The sequence below is a fragment of the Podarcis melisellensis genome (genome assembly GCF_964234715.1).
Source record: "Podarcis melisellensis genome assembly, chromosome: 10".
NCBI lineage: Eukaryota > Metazoa > Chordata > Lepidosauria > Squamata > Lacertidae > Podarcis > Podarcis melisellensis.
Genome location: NC_138542.1, coordinates 31,290,826 through 31,307,142, shown reverse-complemented (window position 1 = coordinate 31,307,142; position 16,317 = coordinate 31,290,826). Strand labels below are relative to the sequence as shown.

General features: G+C 38.8%; 1 protein-coding gene across 20 annotated transcripts in view; it reads left to right on the top strand.

Annotated features, from left to right (window-relative positions):
* GRIP1 (glutamate receptor interacting protein 1) overlaps positions 1–16,317 on the top strand; it is a 328,693-nt gene that overhangs the window by 185,306 nt on the left and 127,070 nt on the right. The window contains exon 1 of one of the 20 annotated variants that reach the window (XM_081927991.1): positions 5,037–5,531. The exons of 17 other annotated variants lie outside the window; for them this stretch is intronic. In XM_081927991.1, coding sequence (XP_081784117.1) covers positions 5,477–5,531 — 55 coding nt within the window. In that variant the 5' untranslated portion in view covers positions 5,037–5,476. Of the gene's footprint in view, positions 1–5,036; positions 5,532–16,317 lie in introns of those variants that run through there. 2 more of the 20 variants (XM_081927992.1, XM_081927995.1) reach the window with 2 other exon arrangements.

Below are 16,317 nucleotides of genomic sequence, written 5' to 3'. Positions count from 1 at the left end.
AGCTGTACACCGGCTCCCTCGGCCAGTAAAGCGAGATGAACCCCAGAGTCGGCCACGACTGGACCTAATGCTCAGGGGTCCCTTTACCTTTACCTAAATGTTGTCAATGCATATAGGTTAAAGAGCCAACTCACATCCTTCAGGAAGCAACATATTTTTTCTATGTTATGGGCAGCTGGGAAGTACTGATTTTTTTTTAGTATGCTAGAGGAAGTAATTGCAATTATGTGCAATAGTATTATGTGCAGGTTTAGTTTTATGTGAACAGCTTCTTAGGCACTCTGAACTTTTTCCTGGATAATACATTTAAACCACCATGACATTTGAATGATGATGCAGCTCAGCAAAATGTGAAGAAGTGGGAATTTATTAGACGAGTTAAACAACAAATATGTAGTAACTGTCATAAAAGACCTGAGTAAAGAAAAATATCCACATGAAGGAAAGTACTTAAGGAGCATACTTAAGCATCAGCTAAATATGATTTACTGCTTGCCCAAACTAGATCCTTTAAAACAAAAAATCAAGAGAAGCAATACTGTAAATTATTGCCCTCTAACATAAGTAAAGCCATGGGGAAAGCCAAAATATGATGGAACTATGAGTAGTAGTTAGAGCTATGAGAACCCTTCTATTACTTTATTATATAGTATTATGGAGAGGTGCCCCACACATTAGTTTTCCCCCCTTAGCTGTGACCTATTTCTTCTTTTTCCTAACCCCTTTATTACCGCTGCTACCATATATACCAATACCATTTATTTTCTTCATCAATTTACTTACTAGTAGCTGTAGCTAAGCATAGAACAGAACATAGATCCAAATATGAAAACATAGCAGAATAGTTATAAGTATAAACTTATGATGATATTTGTATGTAAGGTAAAGGTACCCCTGACCATTAGGTCCAGTTGTGGACGACTCTGGGGTTGCTCATCTCGCTTTATTGGCCGAGGGAGACAGCGTACAGCTTACAGGTCATGTGGCCAGCATGACTAAGCCGCTTCTGGCGAACCAGAGCAGTGCACGGAAATGCCGTTTACCTTCCCGCCGGAGCGCTACCTATTTATCTACTTGCACTTTGATGTGCTTTCGAACTGCTAGGTTGGCAGGAATTTGTATGTATACTTACCTAATAAACCACTTGGGTTACTTCACTTTGCTGCAGTTGTTGTAAATAAAAATCATTTCCATTCTATGGTTACTCTCACTCTAAATGATACAGCAAATGCAATACTGGATTCCTGTTACTTTGCAAGGATAGATATGTCAGGTTTTCCCCCCTTCAAATCTTATATCACTCCTCCCCAGGTAATTGTTACGTATCAACAAAACTGAGAAGTCTTCTTGCAGTCTTTAATCGGGTCTGTTTAAAGACTACTGCAGTCTTCCTTCTGGTCCACCAACTGATGTTGCCTCAGGTTCTCAGCCATGCCTCTTACACTTGGCTGTAGAACTTCTCTTGAAGGCTGCCTTCAGAGGCACATGCTCTTCCCCACAGACCTTCCTCTGCTCCAGGCAGTGGGGTCAGCTCAGCCTCTCTGAGTACCTCCATGCCCATGTTACTGCTCTTTCTTCAGCAGACCACCAGCCACTCTTTACTCTCTCAGGAACTCTCATCCGTTGACAAGAACTTGGTCTTTTTCTTCTCACTATCCAAGGACCTCCTATTCCCATCATTTGGGTGGAAGTCTGTCCCCTTCATTTACCTTTAACTAGGATTGAATCAAATCTATATTGTTGTTGTTGTTGTTGTTGTTATACCCCTGTATATATAATTGACAGAAACTGCACTCACAGAACTAACCCTGGTTTGACCAGTTGTAAACAATGACAGTTTAACTGTTATTCAGGTACCATTTGCTGTTATTTCCACAGCTCTTGGCAAAACTCAGCAGTTTACAGGCAGTTAACCCTTTACCCTCAACTATGTATAAATCGCTTTGCATATTTTAAAAATAAAATTGTTATCCCAGAAACAATATTATTCCAACCACAAGAAGATGAAGCTGTGCTGTTGACTGCTGTTCTGAACACTTAGCGAAATGAACACTTGGCAAAATGACATATTAGTAAATGTACTTTGTATCTCCTTTCAAAAAAAATATTTCACTTAGGTGAAAAAAATTGATTGGTATTTAGTATGAATATTACGTTCTTTAACTGAAGACTTAAGTAAAGCAAGTATAATCATATGGCACCCAATTTCAACAACAACAACGACAGGACTCTTACAGTGTCCAACAGTGTCCTTCAGCTCTCTATATTGGACAAACAGGCCAGACCTTACGCCAAAGAATAAACAGACATAAATCGGACATCAGGAATCACAAGACAGAGAAACCAGTAGGAGAACACTTCAATCTCCCAGGACATTCTATACAAGATCTCAAAGTAGCTGTTTTACTACAAAGGAATTTCAGAAATAGACTGGAAAGAGAAGCTGCTGAATTGCAACTTATCACCAAACTTAAAACCATGGAGAAACCTGGTCTGAACAAAGACATTGGATTCTTATCTCATTATACATGACAAAGCCACTTTTCACCTTCTCACCCATTGCTTTTTCCTGTAAGACCTATTGCAGTCGTTAAGAGTCGTCAACAGGCTCATCACAGCTATCTGCCCATCACCCATTCCCACCACCCTTCTGAGTAATACCCCTCCCCACCTTCTCACTATATAGAAGGGTCTGGAAACTTCTGTTTCAGTGTATCTGAAGAAGTGTGCATGCACACGAAAGCTCATACCAAGAACTAACTTAGTTGGTCTTTAAGGTGCTACTGGAAGGAATATTTTTTGTTAGGACTCTTACAAGTAGCTTTTTGCACCAAATAGCGTAGAAGGTATTTAGAACGTGCAAAGAATCAGATATTTAGAATGGTTGACGTTACATGGGCTTGGATTAACCTTTCTACAATTGTCCTTTGTAGTGCATCACCTTCTTTTGGATACACACCAGCTATTTGTGCAGAGATTAGATGGGCAAAGCTTCCATACTTGCAAACAAAAATGTAACCAACAAGATCTGAAACATAGGTGAAAGACATATTGCTACCGGCAATAATTAATGAGTGGCATTGAATGCATTGATATACTCAAGAAGTTTAACCTAGTTTGATTAAAATTCTTTGAAACCTCAAGGTCAACTGCAATATAGAGGGTTGGCACTGATTAAATCTAATATGTACAGTGATATTCAACATTAGATATACTCAATTGAAATCAATGGACATCATTTAAATGTGACTGGAAAATGAATGTAGCTGACCTGAAACAGAAGGGTTCAAAAGAAGACTTAAGTAATGGTGGGTGACAGGTACTGTGGACTGCAGAAGTGTTTAGCAGGGTGGGGGGGGCATATTATGTTGTCAGTGGAATGTATTCTGGTATTCATCCTGCTCTTGCTGCTCTTGCTGCTTAGAGTAGACTTTGCAAATTTGATGCTCCTATGGTAAAGGTAAAGGACCCCTGGACAGTTAAGTCCAGTTAAAGGTGACTATGGGGTTGCGGCGCTCATCTTGCTTTCAGGCTGAGGGAGCCGGTGTTCGTCCACCAGGTTATGTGGCCAGCATAACTAAATTGCTTCTGGAGCAATGGAACACAATAACGGAAACCAGAGCTCACGGAAACGCCGTTTACCTTCCCATCACAGTGGTACCTATTTATCTACTTGCACTGACATGCTTTCGAACTGCTAGGTAGGCAGGAGCTGGGACATTGCAACAGGAGCTCACCCCGTTGTGCAGATTCGAACCGCCAAACTTCTAATCGGCAAGCCCAAGAGGCTCAGTGGACCAGATGTAGGATGAGGAGTCATTCCAAGCATAATGCAATATGAAAAGGCAACACCCCTTTCTTTTTCATCTGTTTCTGACAATTGTCAGGCATCCCTTCATACCCTCAAAAGCTTAACTGCTAAAATGCATGTTATTGAAGTTTGTTCAGAACTGTTGTTTTTAACCATTTTTTTCATTTAGAAATGAAATGCAACGTCAAATTTCGACAACTTGTAGACTGGAGTTATTTGGTGGTGATCTCCCACTATTGATCTACTTTGCCCCTAGAAATTCTTCAAAGTCCAAACCTATTTCAAAAGAAAACCAATATTTCTTTAGTTGGGATTGTCCCTTTCCTGCCATGCTTGACCATTTAAAGGTGTGAGGTTTATCCATAATAATACAAATTTTAAATAGTAATCCGCCATGACCGACAGTCTTTTAAATTTCCCCATCTTGTTTTAAAAAAATAGATAAGAAGGCTAAAAAGCATTACTGTACCCAAGCAATCCCCCAAACATCATAAAGGAGATCTCAAGTCAGTCTTTGAAGTTTTATATCCAGATCTTTCTAGACGACTTCTTTTTTTAAAACCACAAGAAGAGTCTTAGGTTGGTCTGCAAGGGTTAGAAAAGCTGTCATTGCCACCGTTCCACCTCATTATTTTGTGAATGAAGTGTAAATGGGCAAGTTAATTTGCTTAGCTTTGATAAGAGGCTGTAAAATACTTTGATAAATTGAGTAATATAGAGCCATGTGTTGTATTTGGTAAGATTATGGTGGATTATTTATGAAAGGCTAAGTATAAATGCGTCCACCTAGTGAGAGCTTATGTTTCATTCTCCTTCCAGAGGCATCCTGACTCACAGTGTGTTGTCTGTGTAGCATCATTATGCTTCACGATTGTACCTACTTGGAAAACTGCCTGTCCTCCTGCTGCTGTATGGCTTGTGGGTCTCTCTCTCTCTCTCTCTCTCTCTCTCTCTCTCTCTCTCTCTCTCTCTCTCTCTCTCTCTCTCTCTCTCTCTCTCTCTCTCTCTCTCTCTCTCTCTCTCTCTCTCTCTTCCTCCCTCCCCCTCATTCTCAGCAGGGCATCCTTTCACACCGAAATCATTTTTAAATTGGGGTGGGGAACTCGCGGCTATTTAAAATTTTGCCATTTGTAATAAAGAATGCTGATGATTATGCATTTCCCCTTGTTATTGTTCAGCGAGCAATGCTGGGAGAGAGTTAAAATATCTGAAGGATTTGAGGAGGGGGAGCGAGAGCGGGAGGAGGGAAAATCCCCTGATTGTGCTGAAATGCATGGTCCTTTGCCTGGAACAGAAACTGAAGCTCACTAGCACAGTACAGGACTCTGGGAGGCTGGTAACCTAGCTGCGTTCAGTTATCTTTGCCGGGATCTTACACTATTTGATGCTTTGCAGCTGTTAAGAGAAATATTGCTTCTTCTTCTTCTTTTTAAGCCATTGATCTGGTGCTGCAAGCGGTGGCGGTAGTAGTACTAGTACTGAATGACACAGCTTTGCTAGATGACATGGAGCTGATCTCTGCATCAGCCAAGAAGAATTAAGCTTTGTCACTCCCCGCTGGGACTATCTTTCTTCTGGTATGCGCGTGAAGAATTCATATACTTCTGCTGCAGCCACCAAAGCTGAGCCTTGAGTATACTTTGCCACGGAAGGCAGTAAGCAAGAATGATAGCTGTCTCTTTTAAATGCCGTTGTCAAATTCTGAGGAGACTTACTAAAGGTATTGTGTTTTTCTTATTGTTCCTTCCCTGCCTGTATTGCAGCATTCCGTACCACACAGCCTAATGGTTGTACTTTCAAATATGACTGCCTCTTTTTGTAATTTATTGGCAGACAACAAAGAAGAACTCTCTGAATAACACACACACACACACACACAGCTAAAAGGCTTGAATCCCCTCCCCCCCCCCCTCACATTACACCATGATGCTGCTTTGTGATTTTTGGATGATTTCATTGCTCGAAAGGAGATAATTTGTTTTCAGGCAAAGTGCTAAAGTTATTATGGGATATTATTGGTTTGCATTCCCATTAATTGGTTGGCAGAAGTATTGCCCGTGACACTCTGTGCTGTATATTAGGAAAAGCTGCTGATAAGAAAATTCTGGACCTGAACTAAAGGTGATGTTATTCACATTGTTGCCGTGTTGGCATCCTAGCATGTTCTCTCTGAAAGATGATGAAGGGTTTTTTTCACCCCCCTGTGCTAAATTGTCTGACAGCTTCGGAACCAAAGATTATGTTGACATTTATAAAATGAATATTGTTATTGCTAAATTGGAGTATAGATTCACTGGAGGGTTTTGTTTGATTGAAAGTGTTATACTTATTAGTTGTATTTCTTAAACTTGAGACAAAATCCTGCATTTTTTGCTACATAACTTTAAAATGCTATTAAACCTTATTAGTGGAATTTCAAAAACAGTTGCCCTTACACATTCCACCATATAACACATTGTCTTTCATGTTGTTGCTGTTTTAATCTCATTATTATAAATGTTTGCACAATTCCTGTTTAAAAACAGTATTGCCACTTTGGGGAGCGTTGGTGAGAGAGATAGTAACACCTTAGCTTATTGTGCCTGGAAGCAAATGAAGGCATGTAGGTTATACAATTGATATATGAAAGCTTTGTGAAACATAAAATTACTACTACTATGCTCCATAGCAGTAGACTTGCAAAAGTGCTAATGAACTTGTCAGGAATGTCTTAGTTTGGAAAATTGGTTTTCTTTCATTAATCAGTTATACAGTTTATAATTAGTATTTAATGTTGGCTCATCAGATATGTAGGTGGTTTTAGAGAGACTCTTGCCATGATAGATAGATAGATGAAAGAAAGAAAGAAAGAAAGAAAGAAAGAAAGAAAGAAAGAAAGAAAGAAAGAAAGAAAATAGCTTGTTATAGAGGACTGCTGTAGTTCAACTACTTGATAATATAAGTGGAGTGGCTATTATTTGAACGGGTCAATCCTATACATGTCTACTTAAAAATATGTTCCACTGAATTCAATGGGGATTACTTCCAGGTACCTGGCAGTAAACACTGTTGAATACAAGGAGACTTTTGAGTAAACATGCATAGGATTGCATTGAAAACAATAACAAATTAAGTATGCAATTCTAGAAACACACTTATTAGAAAATAAGTTTTGTTGAATTCTCTGGGCCTTGGGTTTCTTATTTGGGTGCACATATTAAGTTCACAAATCTCTTCAAATTTGTTGTGTTTGGGTTCTACTACATGTAAGCTAATTTATTTCAGTACAGTAAATACCTTCTTGTGGAAATGATTGAACCAAATATGTGCAGCCAAATTCTAAACATGTTTACTCAAGACAAATTATTTTACTCAAGTGAACTTGGCTTTTGTATGAGAAAAGTTTGGGTCAACTTGCCTGTTAATGTTGTGTGGCTTAAGTACAAGTTCTTCAGGAACTATTGGTCTTTCCTATTATTTCTGTAACTTATCAGGACACAATAATATTAAATTATCTTCACCTCCTAGTAAGGCTTGCATGGAACCACTGATCAACTGTCTTGAGCACACGGTTGTTCGCTCTTGTTGATTATTGCTGTTGTTAACAATCTCTATCTTAAAATGGTGATATTGGCATTCCTCCTTGCTATTTGCCAATATACCAGGCTGCAATCCTACTTCCTTAATGTACATACTTAATTACATTTGTAGGTTTAATTATTCTGATTCCTGAACTAGTCAATAAACAGTAAGCCTGAGTTTTGATTGCTGTCTCTTTTTCAAGTTGCAAGAGAAAGACCTCATATTTTCAATACAAAATTTAAATAATGTTATATTGACCTTTTTATGTTTCCTCTAAAGATAATATCAATAAAAGCTCATTGTCTGTGTTAATTCAAAGACAGTATTATTTAACTCAAATGATGGCTTTGTCATAGAAAATTCTTACTTTTATATATTTTTATTGTTGATGCTTTTATTGTTAAATCACTTTGGAATTCTTTATGCGAAGCAATTCATCAATAAAATAAAAAGAATATCTGTAAAAGATGAAGACGTACTATAGTAGAGGTAGATAAATAGAGTTTAACAATCAGGATTGCATCACATCAGAAACACACAATGAGCTTATGGGCTGCAAGTAATTTTACTATCATTATGTGCAGATTTAATGTATAATACAAGTTTGCAATAATACATCTCAAACACTTTAATGGACACATGGAGTGAGAAACAGGGTCAAGTTTCAAAAGGCACCAGCTACCCCCACACTGTTGCTCAAATATATATATATATATATATATATATATATATATATATATATATATATTTGCTTTCGTAGATTTTCACGGGTACAGGAATGCAGGTTTATATATGCTTTCATGTGTGCTGAAAACACTTTCTTCCCGAGTCACTGAAATCAATGGACTTGAGTAACTTGGTTTTCAGTTGTGTCTAGCCTGAATATGATTTTGTTGGATTCCACCCCTGGACTTTACTTGGGGTTGAACAGATGGTAGCAGCATATTTGTTTTCATATCATCTTGAAAATGAGTAAAGCAGGGGTAGTAGCACCCATTTGACTTTGCTAGAAATGATGGGCTTATTTGACTCCAATTAAAAAAAAATAATTATGATTAATTTTTAAATATCCTTTCTGGATCCCACAGCTTTTTGTGCATGGTTGGCATGCTCATGCCCATTACATATTTCTGTATACCCAATATGTGCTCATAAACCATCTCACATAAACTGCCTTAAGCATCTTAGCCTGTTGAGTTCTTGCCATGAGATCAAGGCATAAAAATCCCAAATAAGCAGATCACAACAATGATTAATGCCACAGAGGCGTTTGCTGATTCTTTATAAGCAATATGTCTGAATTACCTTAATTATGTTTGCCTTGATTTCTTGATTTGAACAATATACTAGAAGAGGCATTAATTTAAAGGATAAATGTTGTTCTTTCCCTTATGGCAGCAGATTTGTTTAAAAAGAACATACTTCAGAGTAAAGGATGCGGTCATCTCTTTCCTCCATCTCCCCCACCCTGCAATGTTAAGTGTGTCCAAGAAGGTGCTCAGTGCATTGAAATATGTTTGAGAAGATGATTCTCCTAAAAGGTGAGGTGTTGGGCTATCTTTCTAGAAAGAGAGGTGCCAGAACTCAACATGAAAGCCTCCCTTGTTCTGTTATAATGGCAATGGCACCCACCTGAGAGGTGCTGGAACTCAGTTCTGGTGAGTTCTGTATGAAAAAGGAAAAAAAGCCCTGAGTAGGTAGATTGTTGCATTTATACTTTGGAAGATGAAGGGAAGGTGGGATGGTGTGTAGGTTGTTTCAGCTGATAAAATTACTTAGTAATAGTTTTTGGTCTGCTTGATAATGATAAAACATCATAGATGCTTGGCAGGGGGTTGGACTCGATGGCCCTTGTGGTCTCTTCCAACTCTATGCTTCTATGATTCTATGCTTCTATGATACTTAACCCAGATGTCTTGGGAAAATGATAGAACAGCAAAAAGAGTAGATGAAATATTTAACATTTCAAACTATTTGCTTAAGAATGCTACACATGCTGATGAAGAACAATAAATGTTCTGTGTATCTGAAGAAGTGTGCATGCACACGAAAGCTCATACCAAGAACTAACTTAGTTGGTCTTTAAGGTGCTACTGGAAGGAATTTTTTTTTGTTTTTAATAAATGTTTTGCCAGCCACAACTTGTGCGGCTGGCAGTTTCTTCCTTGTGGAGAATGGGATTTGATATTACAACCTAGCGGTTGCTTAAATTATTTGTTTTGCTGGGGTAAATACTGCTTGATTCCATTTCTGATTTGTTCACAGATTGTGCAAGGAACAAGTCAATGGTGGAAGCGAGTCAACAGCTGTTGGTAAAACTGTGAAGGGCTCTTGACTCACTTTCCTTTCATTTTGGGATAGGTGATCATGTAAACAAAAGCTGCTATCCCTCCTATTGCTAAGGTGGCTGGAGTGCGCAGTTGTTTACTGCCGATCTGTGACTGACAAAATACAGGTGGCTGAGTCTCCAAGTTTACTGAAGATTTGATATTGCTGGATTTTCTTTCCCATCTGAAAACGCAAAGTATGCATACAGTGAATGATGTATTGAGTATCTCCCAGTGTTCCCAAGAAAAAGCTCACTGTGGCCACAGAATATTCCTCATAGCAGCAGTGCACTGTGCACAGCTTGGTGAGGTGCTTAATCTTTTTTTCCTGGGCCATTTTTCTCTTGAACCCCCACCCAGCTGCTTTTTGCTAGGTCCCTGCATGTTTGCCCCATGGCAAGCAGAGCAACTTGCAGGAGTGGATTTAAATTTGAAAAATTGACTGAGGGCAAAGGGGTTAAGCTCTCTTTCTCCCATACTGGTGTTTTTCAAAATTTGGTGTATTCAAAATCCTGTAAAACAAGAGAGGACCAGAATACTGTCTATAATGTGGTTGTGCACTAACTTTGTGCTGAAAGGTGCCATGCAAAATAAATGTGTTGCAGTAAGCAAATAAGTAGTCTAGGTATAAAATGCTAAGCTATATTAAATTTGTAAGAAAGATCAAACTGAAGTACCAAGTGAAAGTTGAACCAGCTTGTTATTGCTGAAGGTTACCACATACTCATTTTGACCAAGAAGTACAATATTATTGCAATGTTAGTAAATGAGCTGCTACACTAGACAGGAATCTAGGAGGCTGCCTTAGTCAGATCATTGGGATATCTACTCATTACTGTCTACACTGTTTGGCAGTGGCTCTCCAGAGTTTCAGACAAAGTACATGCCCAGCCCTACCTGGAGAAGCCACAAATTGAACCTGAGACATTCTTCATGTAAACAGATGCTCCATTATTGAGCTGTGGTCCTTCTCCAACAGACCAACATTGTCTGAAATTGTCCAGAGCTTTGGTTTTGATGTAAATGCAGATGTAGCATTTTCTTTCCCCATGTTTTCATTTTTGAAGCTGGATCTGTAAAGACTAGCTCTCTGCCCGGCTAACTGTCTTCTGTGCTACTCCCAAACGATGATGTGGATTGAAATGGAGACATTCTAATTAGTGTCAGAAGTATATGTGGGCATATGAAATTGTGCCTTTTAGAAAATGAAATTCATTTTCATAGTTCTGTGTAAAATCATAGAATGTCTGTCAGTTTATTCTGAATCAACTCATTCTAATTTCATGCATGGATATAAGCCTATTGACTGCAAGCAGAGAATATTGGTTCAAGAGTCTAAACATAGCATAAAATCATCTATGTTGACCTATGAAGGACTTTTGCTTTTCTCTAATAAAATATGTGTGGGCCAAAACTGTCCTAAAAAGGGTGGAATAGGGGAATTATACAGCCATTTTCCTTGGACATGAAAAATATTATAAAGCATATTTAAGGCATCTAGAGCTAAATCTTATGCACTGGGCACATAGCAACTTCTTTATTCTGCATATACACCTTTCCCCCATGTTGTCATAATATGCCAACCTACATTTAGAACATGTTTTACCTTCAGGCAGAATGTAGAACAGCAGCATTCTTTAACTGCTGTCTTCAAATTGTAGCCCTGTTCAGGTGTCATGCTAATCCATAGTTTAGTGCTACAGGAACAAGTCTGTTCAAGCCTCAGGCTCAAGTCCTCCCTTTTTCTCTTTCTTCCATATCCTGTTCTGCAATGAGGAGCAGAGCCAGAGTTCCTTTTGGGAAAACTCATTCGGTAGAATCTTTGCAGGCAAGTCGTATTAGGCAAACTGCTGTAGCAGAGTATCATCAAGTTAAATCACAGCGGACAAAATCACTTCCAGTAACATCACAGTAAGTAGAGGCATGTTAGGAGACTGTAGCAAAGAAGCTCCGGCAGGCCAGATCAGTACTCTGGACAGCTCCCATTGGCTGGCACTTTTCCTTCATTAAAAGTTTTAGGGAGACATTGCCTTAGCAGGGAGCTGAAAGGCAGACAAGGCCTTTTCTTCATTGGGCATGTCTCCTCTGCACACTTTTCATCATTTGTCACCTGTGAGCTTTGAAGAAATGAAGGTGATGCTGAGGACTTGTCCTCCGAGTATGAGGAGGGTTGTATGCGGGGCTGTTGGCAGCAGGTTTAGGCCCCAGGGGAAGACAAGGGCTGCCTAGCAAGGACAGACCAACTAAAAATGTTTACATGGTATATAAATGTGTGATCTCATTTTTATGTCAATAATAAATATAATTTTATTCATACTTGCTGATAATATTAAGATCCTAATGAGTAATATAATAAATATAAGCACCCACACAATAGTTGCTGAACTAACAATACACATTAAATATTAAACTTATATGTACAACACAACACAATCAGTGCTCAAAACTCCCATTTTGCGACGGGGAATTTCATTAGTGTGAGCATTTTCTGAGCTCTGGGCACAGTACTGTGCCTAAGATTTCAGATGAAAACTGCAGAGTGGAAGGAAAGGAGGACCTTTTTCTGCCTCCCCACTTCCAGCTACTCTTTGAAAACTAGAGAAGAGGCCCTCTTAAGAATATTAGGGGGATGGGCAGGGAAAGGACTAGACCATGTGAAGAATGAACATAATATTTTAGCTGCAGTTCATTCATTTTCAGCTTTGTTATGAAAAAGCGCACCTAGACATTCCATTGTTGCGCCCGTAACCTAGGTTTAAGGTGCCATTTAGCTCCTAGCTTTCATATCTCAGTGTCTAATACTGAACGCAATGCCTATCACCCAACAACTCAGTGTCTAATACTGAACGCAATGCCTATCACTCAACAACTTTGCTGTGTTTGCATGGTGTTCACTTAGGATTTCATACAAATGTGACTGTGCCTGATAATATGAGATGGCAATGTCATACTGTCAAAGTGCAGAAGCGAAAGCTTGTATAGAGTCAGAAATGCTCTGTTCACAGCACAGGTCTGCAAGCTGTTATATGTTTCGTTAAGGATTACATAAAACATTTGCAAGATCGTTGGAACTGTGAATTTGGTTTGTTTAGTCTGGTAAAGAGGAGATATGATAGTCATCTTCAAATATATAAAGGGCTGCCACATGGAGGATAGAGTAAGCTTGTTTTCTCCTGTTCTGGAGGCTAGAACCTGAACCAATGGATTCGAATTACAAGAAAGGAGATTCCGACTAAACATCAGGAAGAACTTTCTGACAGTAGAGATGTTTGACAGTGAAATAGACTCCCACGAGAGGTGGAGGACTCTCCTTCTTTGAAAGTTTTTAAGTAGAGATCTGTCAGGGATGTTTTTTTGAGATTGCAGGAAGTTGGACTGGATGACCCTCAAAGTCCCTTCCAAGTCTACAGTTCTGTGATTCCATACTGTATAGAGGAAAGCATGATGTGAGGATATGGCTTGTAAAAAACAGAGGAAGCAACTGACAGAACTCAGGCTGCAAGGTTCCCTTTCATGAATAGTATCTTAGAATCTTAGAACTGTAGAGTTGGAAGGGACCAGAAAGGTAATCTACTCCAACTCCCTGCAGTGCAGGAATCTTTTGAACCCATGGCTTGAACCCATGACTCATGCGCTTTTAAGAGTCTCATGCGCTACCAACTGAGCCATCATACAGAGAAGCATTTTTTCCTAAATGCGATCAAAGTATTCCTTTAAACAAACAAACAAACAAAAAAGGCTGTGTTGGAAATGACTAAGACTGATTAAGCATACTAAATCTGTGTCTTCTATTGTTCACAGAAAATCCTAAATAACAATTGCAACAGAAAAACTCTCCTAAGAAAATTAGTCTCTTTGTGTTCATACAGCTGGTTTTAAAGCTTTGATATTACAATTTCTTGAAGTTAAAGGTATTTGATTGCAAGTGGTCAACATACTTAAATATTTAAAATGCCAGTCATGAAATACATGACATACACACTTTAAAATACATACTGATCTTTTCTGATGATAAAAGCAAGAATTCTTAAGTTTTGCTTCAGAATCTGTGACTAACATTTCTAACAAACTACAAGCAGCTACTTTTTCATTATTTAAACCAAAGGTTTTCTGCGGGGTGTTGCGCATAGCTTCAGCGCTGAATGCAAACAATAAGCTCAGCAGAAGTCTTTGAACTTTGGTCTTTGATCTCTCTGAACTCTTGTCCTGGGGACTTTCTATCTCAAGGAATTTCACTTTGCTTCTTTTTATCACATTACTCCTTTATTATTATAATGAGCTCATTAACATTTTGAAAACCCACAATGAACTTTTGTCTGGGTTGTGAAATCTTCCCTGTGCATATGCACACATCAGAAGAATTTATTGCATTTTTCTGTTTCTAAGAGAAAGATTCTGGTTCCTTTGTCCTATCCTCATTGGACTCATGAATAAACAGAAGACTTGCAAGCAGCAGCACCAATAGGGAAGCAACTGGAGCAATGTCCAGGGCCCTTCCAGTGTCCAGACAAGCAGAATTCACAGCAAGGGTGAGGGGAGAGGCAAGGTCACAGCAGTCCATGACTAGGTTTGTCATAGGCAGGCAATCCAGTAGCAGACAGGGCACAGAACTAGTACATAGACATGGTGCTAGCAGCTCTTCCAGTCCAGCACTTGGGCTTTTGAGTAGGAGCAGCTGGAACCACACTCCCACCTTAACTGACTCCCCAGAGGTCTCCTTGAGAAGAGGGCCTTCATCTCAAGGAGACCTTTACTCCAGTTGTCTTCTCACCCCATTTCAGGCACTTCTCAGATGGGCCTTCAGGCTTTACCCATTCGGCCTCAATGTCAGAACCTGATTTCACCCAGGATGTGAACAGCTCCTCCTGAAGATCTTGGCAGCTCATCCCCAAGTGGAACCTTTTGAGGACTCCTTCAGCTTGTACATGACATCCCCACTTCCACAGCTGATAGAATTACAAATAGGCATGGCTCAGTAATAAACCTGTCTAAAGAGTTTTATTGGGATCAGATTTTGTGGAATGTGTTTGTTTCTCACTTGTTGCACCCCTGCTTTCCTTCACATTCATACTGTGATAAATATTTGCCATTGGAAAAGCAATCTGATTCTTTCCCCAGATTGGGCATCCATTTCCATTTGACCATGGCACTTTTGAACTTGACCAAGCCTTCTTCCTTTAAGAACATCCCAGTGTGAGCAACATATCCAAGGCTTTGAAAACACACCGCCTTGGTGAATCCCTTATCAAGGGATTCCTTTGAAGAATGGTTGTTTTCAACATAAAAACATTGTGATGCTATGTATCCTCAGAAACCCAAATATTGTCAGCATATGGGAATCACACCACGACACAAACTAGCTCAATAGAGTGGAAAACAAAGTCATGATAGATGGCATTTCACTTGACTACAACAATGAAGACCCAAAACGACCTGTTGATTATAGCATCTCACATTACTTATTGGAAAGAAGTTTAAAAGTCAAAGTTGGTAGAATGTTCAGACCTGGTAACAACTACTACTACTACTACTACTACTTATTTGGACCCCACCATCGGACTTTCTTTTAGACATATTGACAGTTGTTGAATCTCTTGATCTAATTTTTGTTCTGCTCATTTGGAAAACATAGACAGAAAGAAACCAAAGATGGTGAATTAATGAGGAATTAACAAGGTTAAACTGCTTAATTGTTGCTTGCTTTACTGCATTTTTATTTTTATTTTATTTATTTACTTTGTTGATGGAGAATATTGAGGTAAATGTTTTAGAAATAAGAAGGAATATCATTGGCATGTCTCTTACTTCAGTGACTTATGCATTTATGATGTTGATGCCATGGAGAAATGATGGATGGCTTTAATCTAGTTGAAGGAGAAAATGGACCAGAGTCTTGTTTTCCTATTATAGCCCACAGAATTTTTATTCAAAAGTTGCGGGGCTGGTGGATTTTTGCACATCAGCATTAAGTGCTAGGTATTTTTTCTTTTCCTTCTGCTGCAGCTTAAAAAAAAATATTGTAATTTGTGCTTAAAGGTCACAAACAGATGAGTTGTTTTTAACTACTTGCATTAATTGTCTTTGTATAATATAAGCACAGTGAAGTGAATCTAACTTTCTGTAATGCTTTCACACAAAATGTCAACTTCAAAATTAAATACTCTGGTGTTAATTACCATCACAGGAGTTACCATGTTGAATGAGAAAATTTCTTTGGATGTGTAAATAATAATAAAAACAGTACAAAGTAATGGGGTGGGGGAAATAATATCATAGAAAGCAGGAAAGGAAGGATTAAGTGGGTCAAACATTGCAGAGATAAAATACTTGGAAAGTGTTGCCAGCATACTCAAGGGAAGTCGGGAGACAGGATACCAATAAACTAACTGTTATTTTGCAAATTAACACAACCAAGATTTACTCCTTCCAATTGCCTTTGCAGAAAGGTGTATCTTCAGCTGCCTCCCAAAAATGAGATCAGTGTTTATGCCAGGTACACCTATAGGGGTAGTTCATTCAGAGATAGACACTGTCACAAAGAGGTAGTAAGAGATCAATCTCTTAGACTCCAAGTCTGATGACAGTCTACCCTAAGTTGCACAGAAAGTTGAAGCTAAA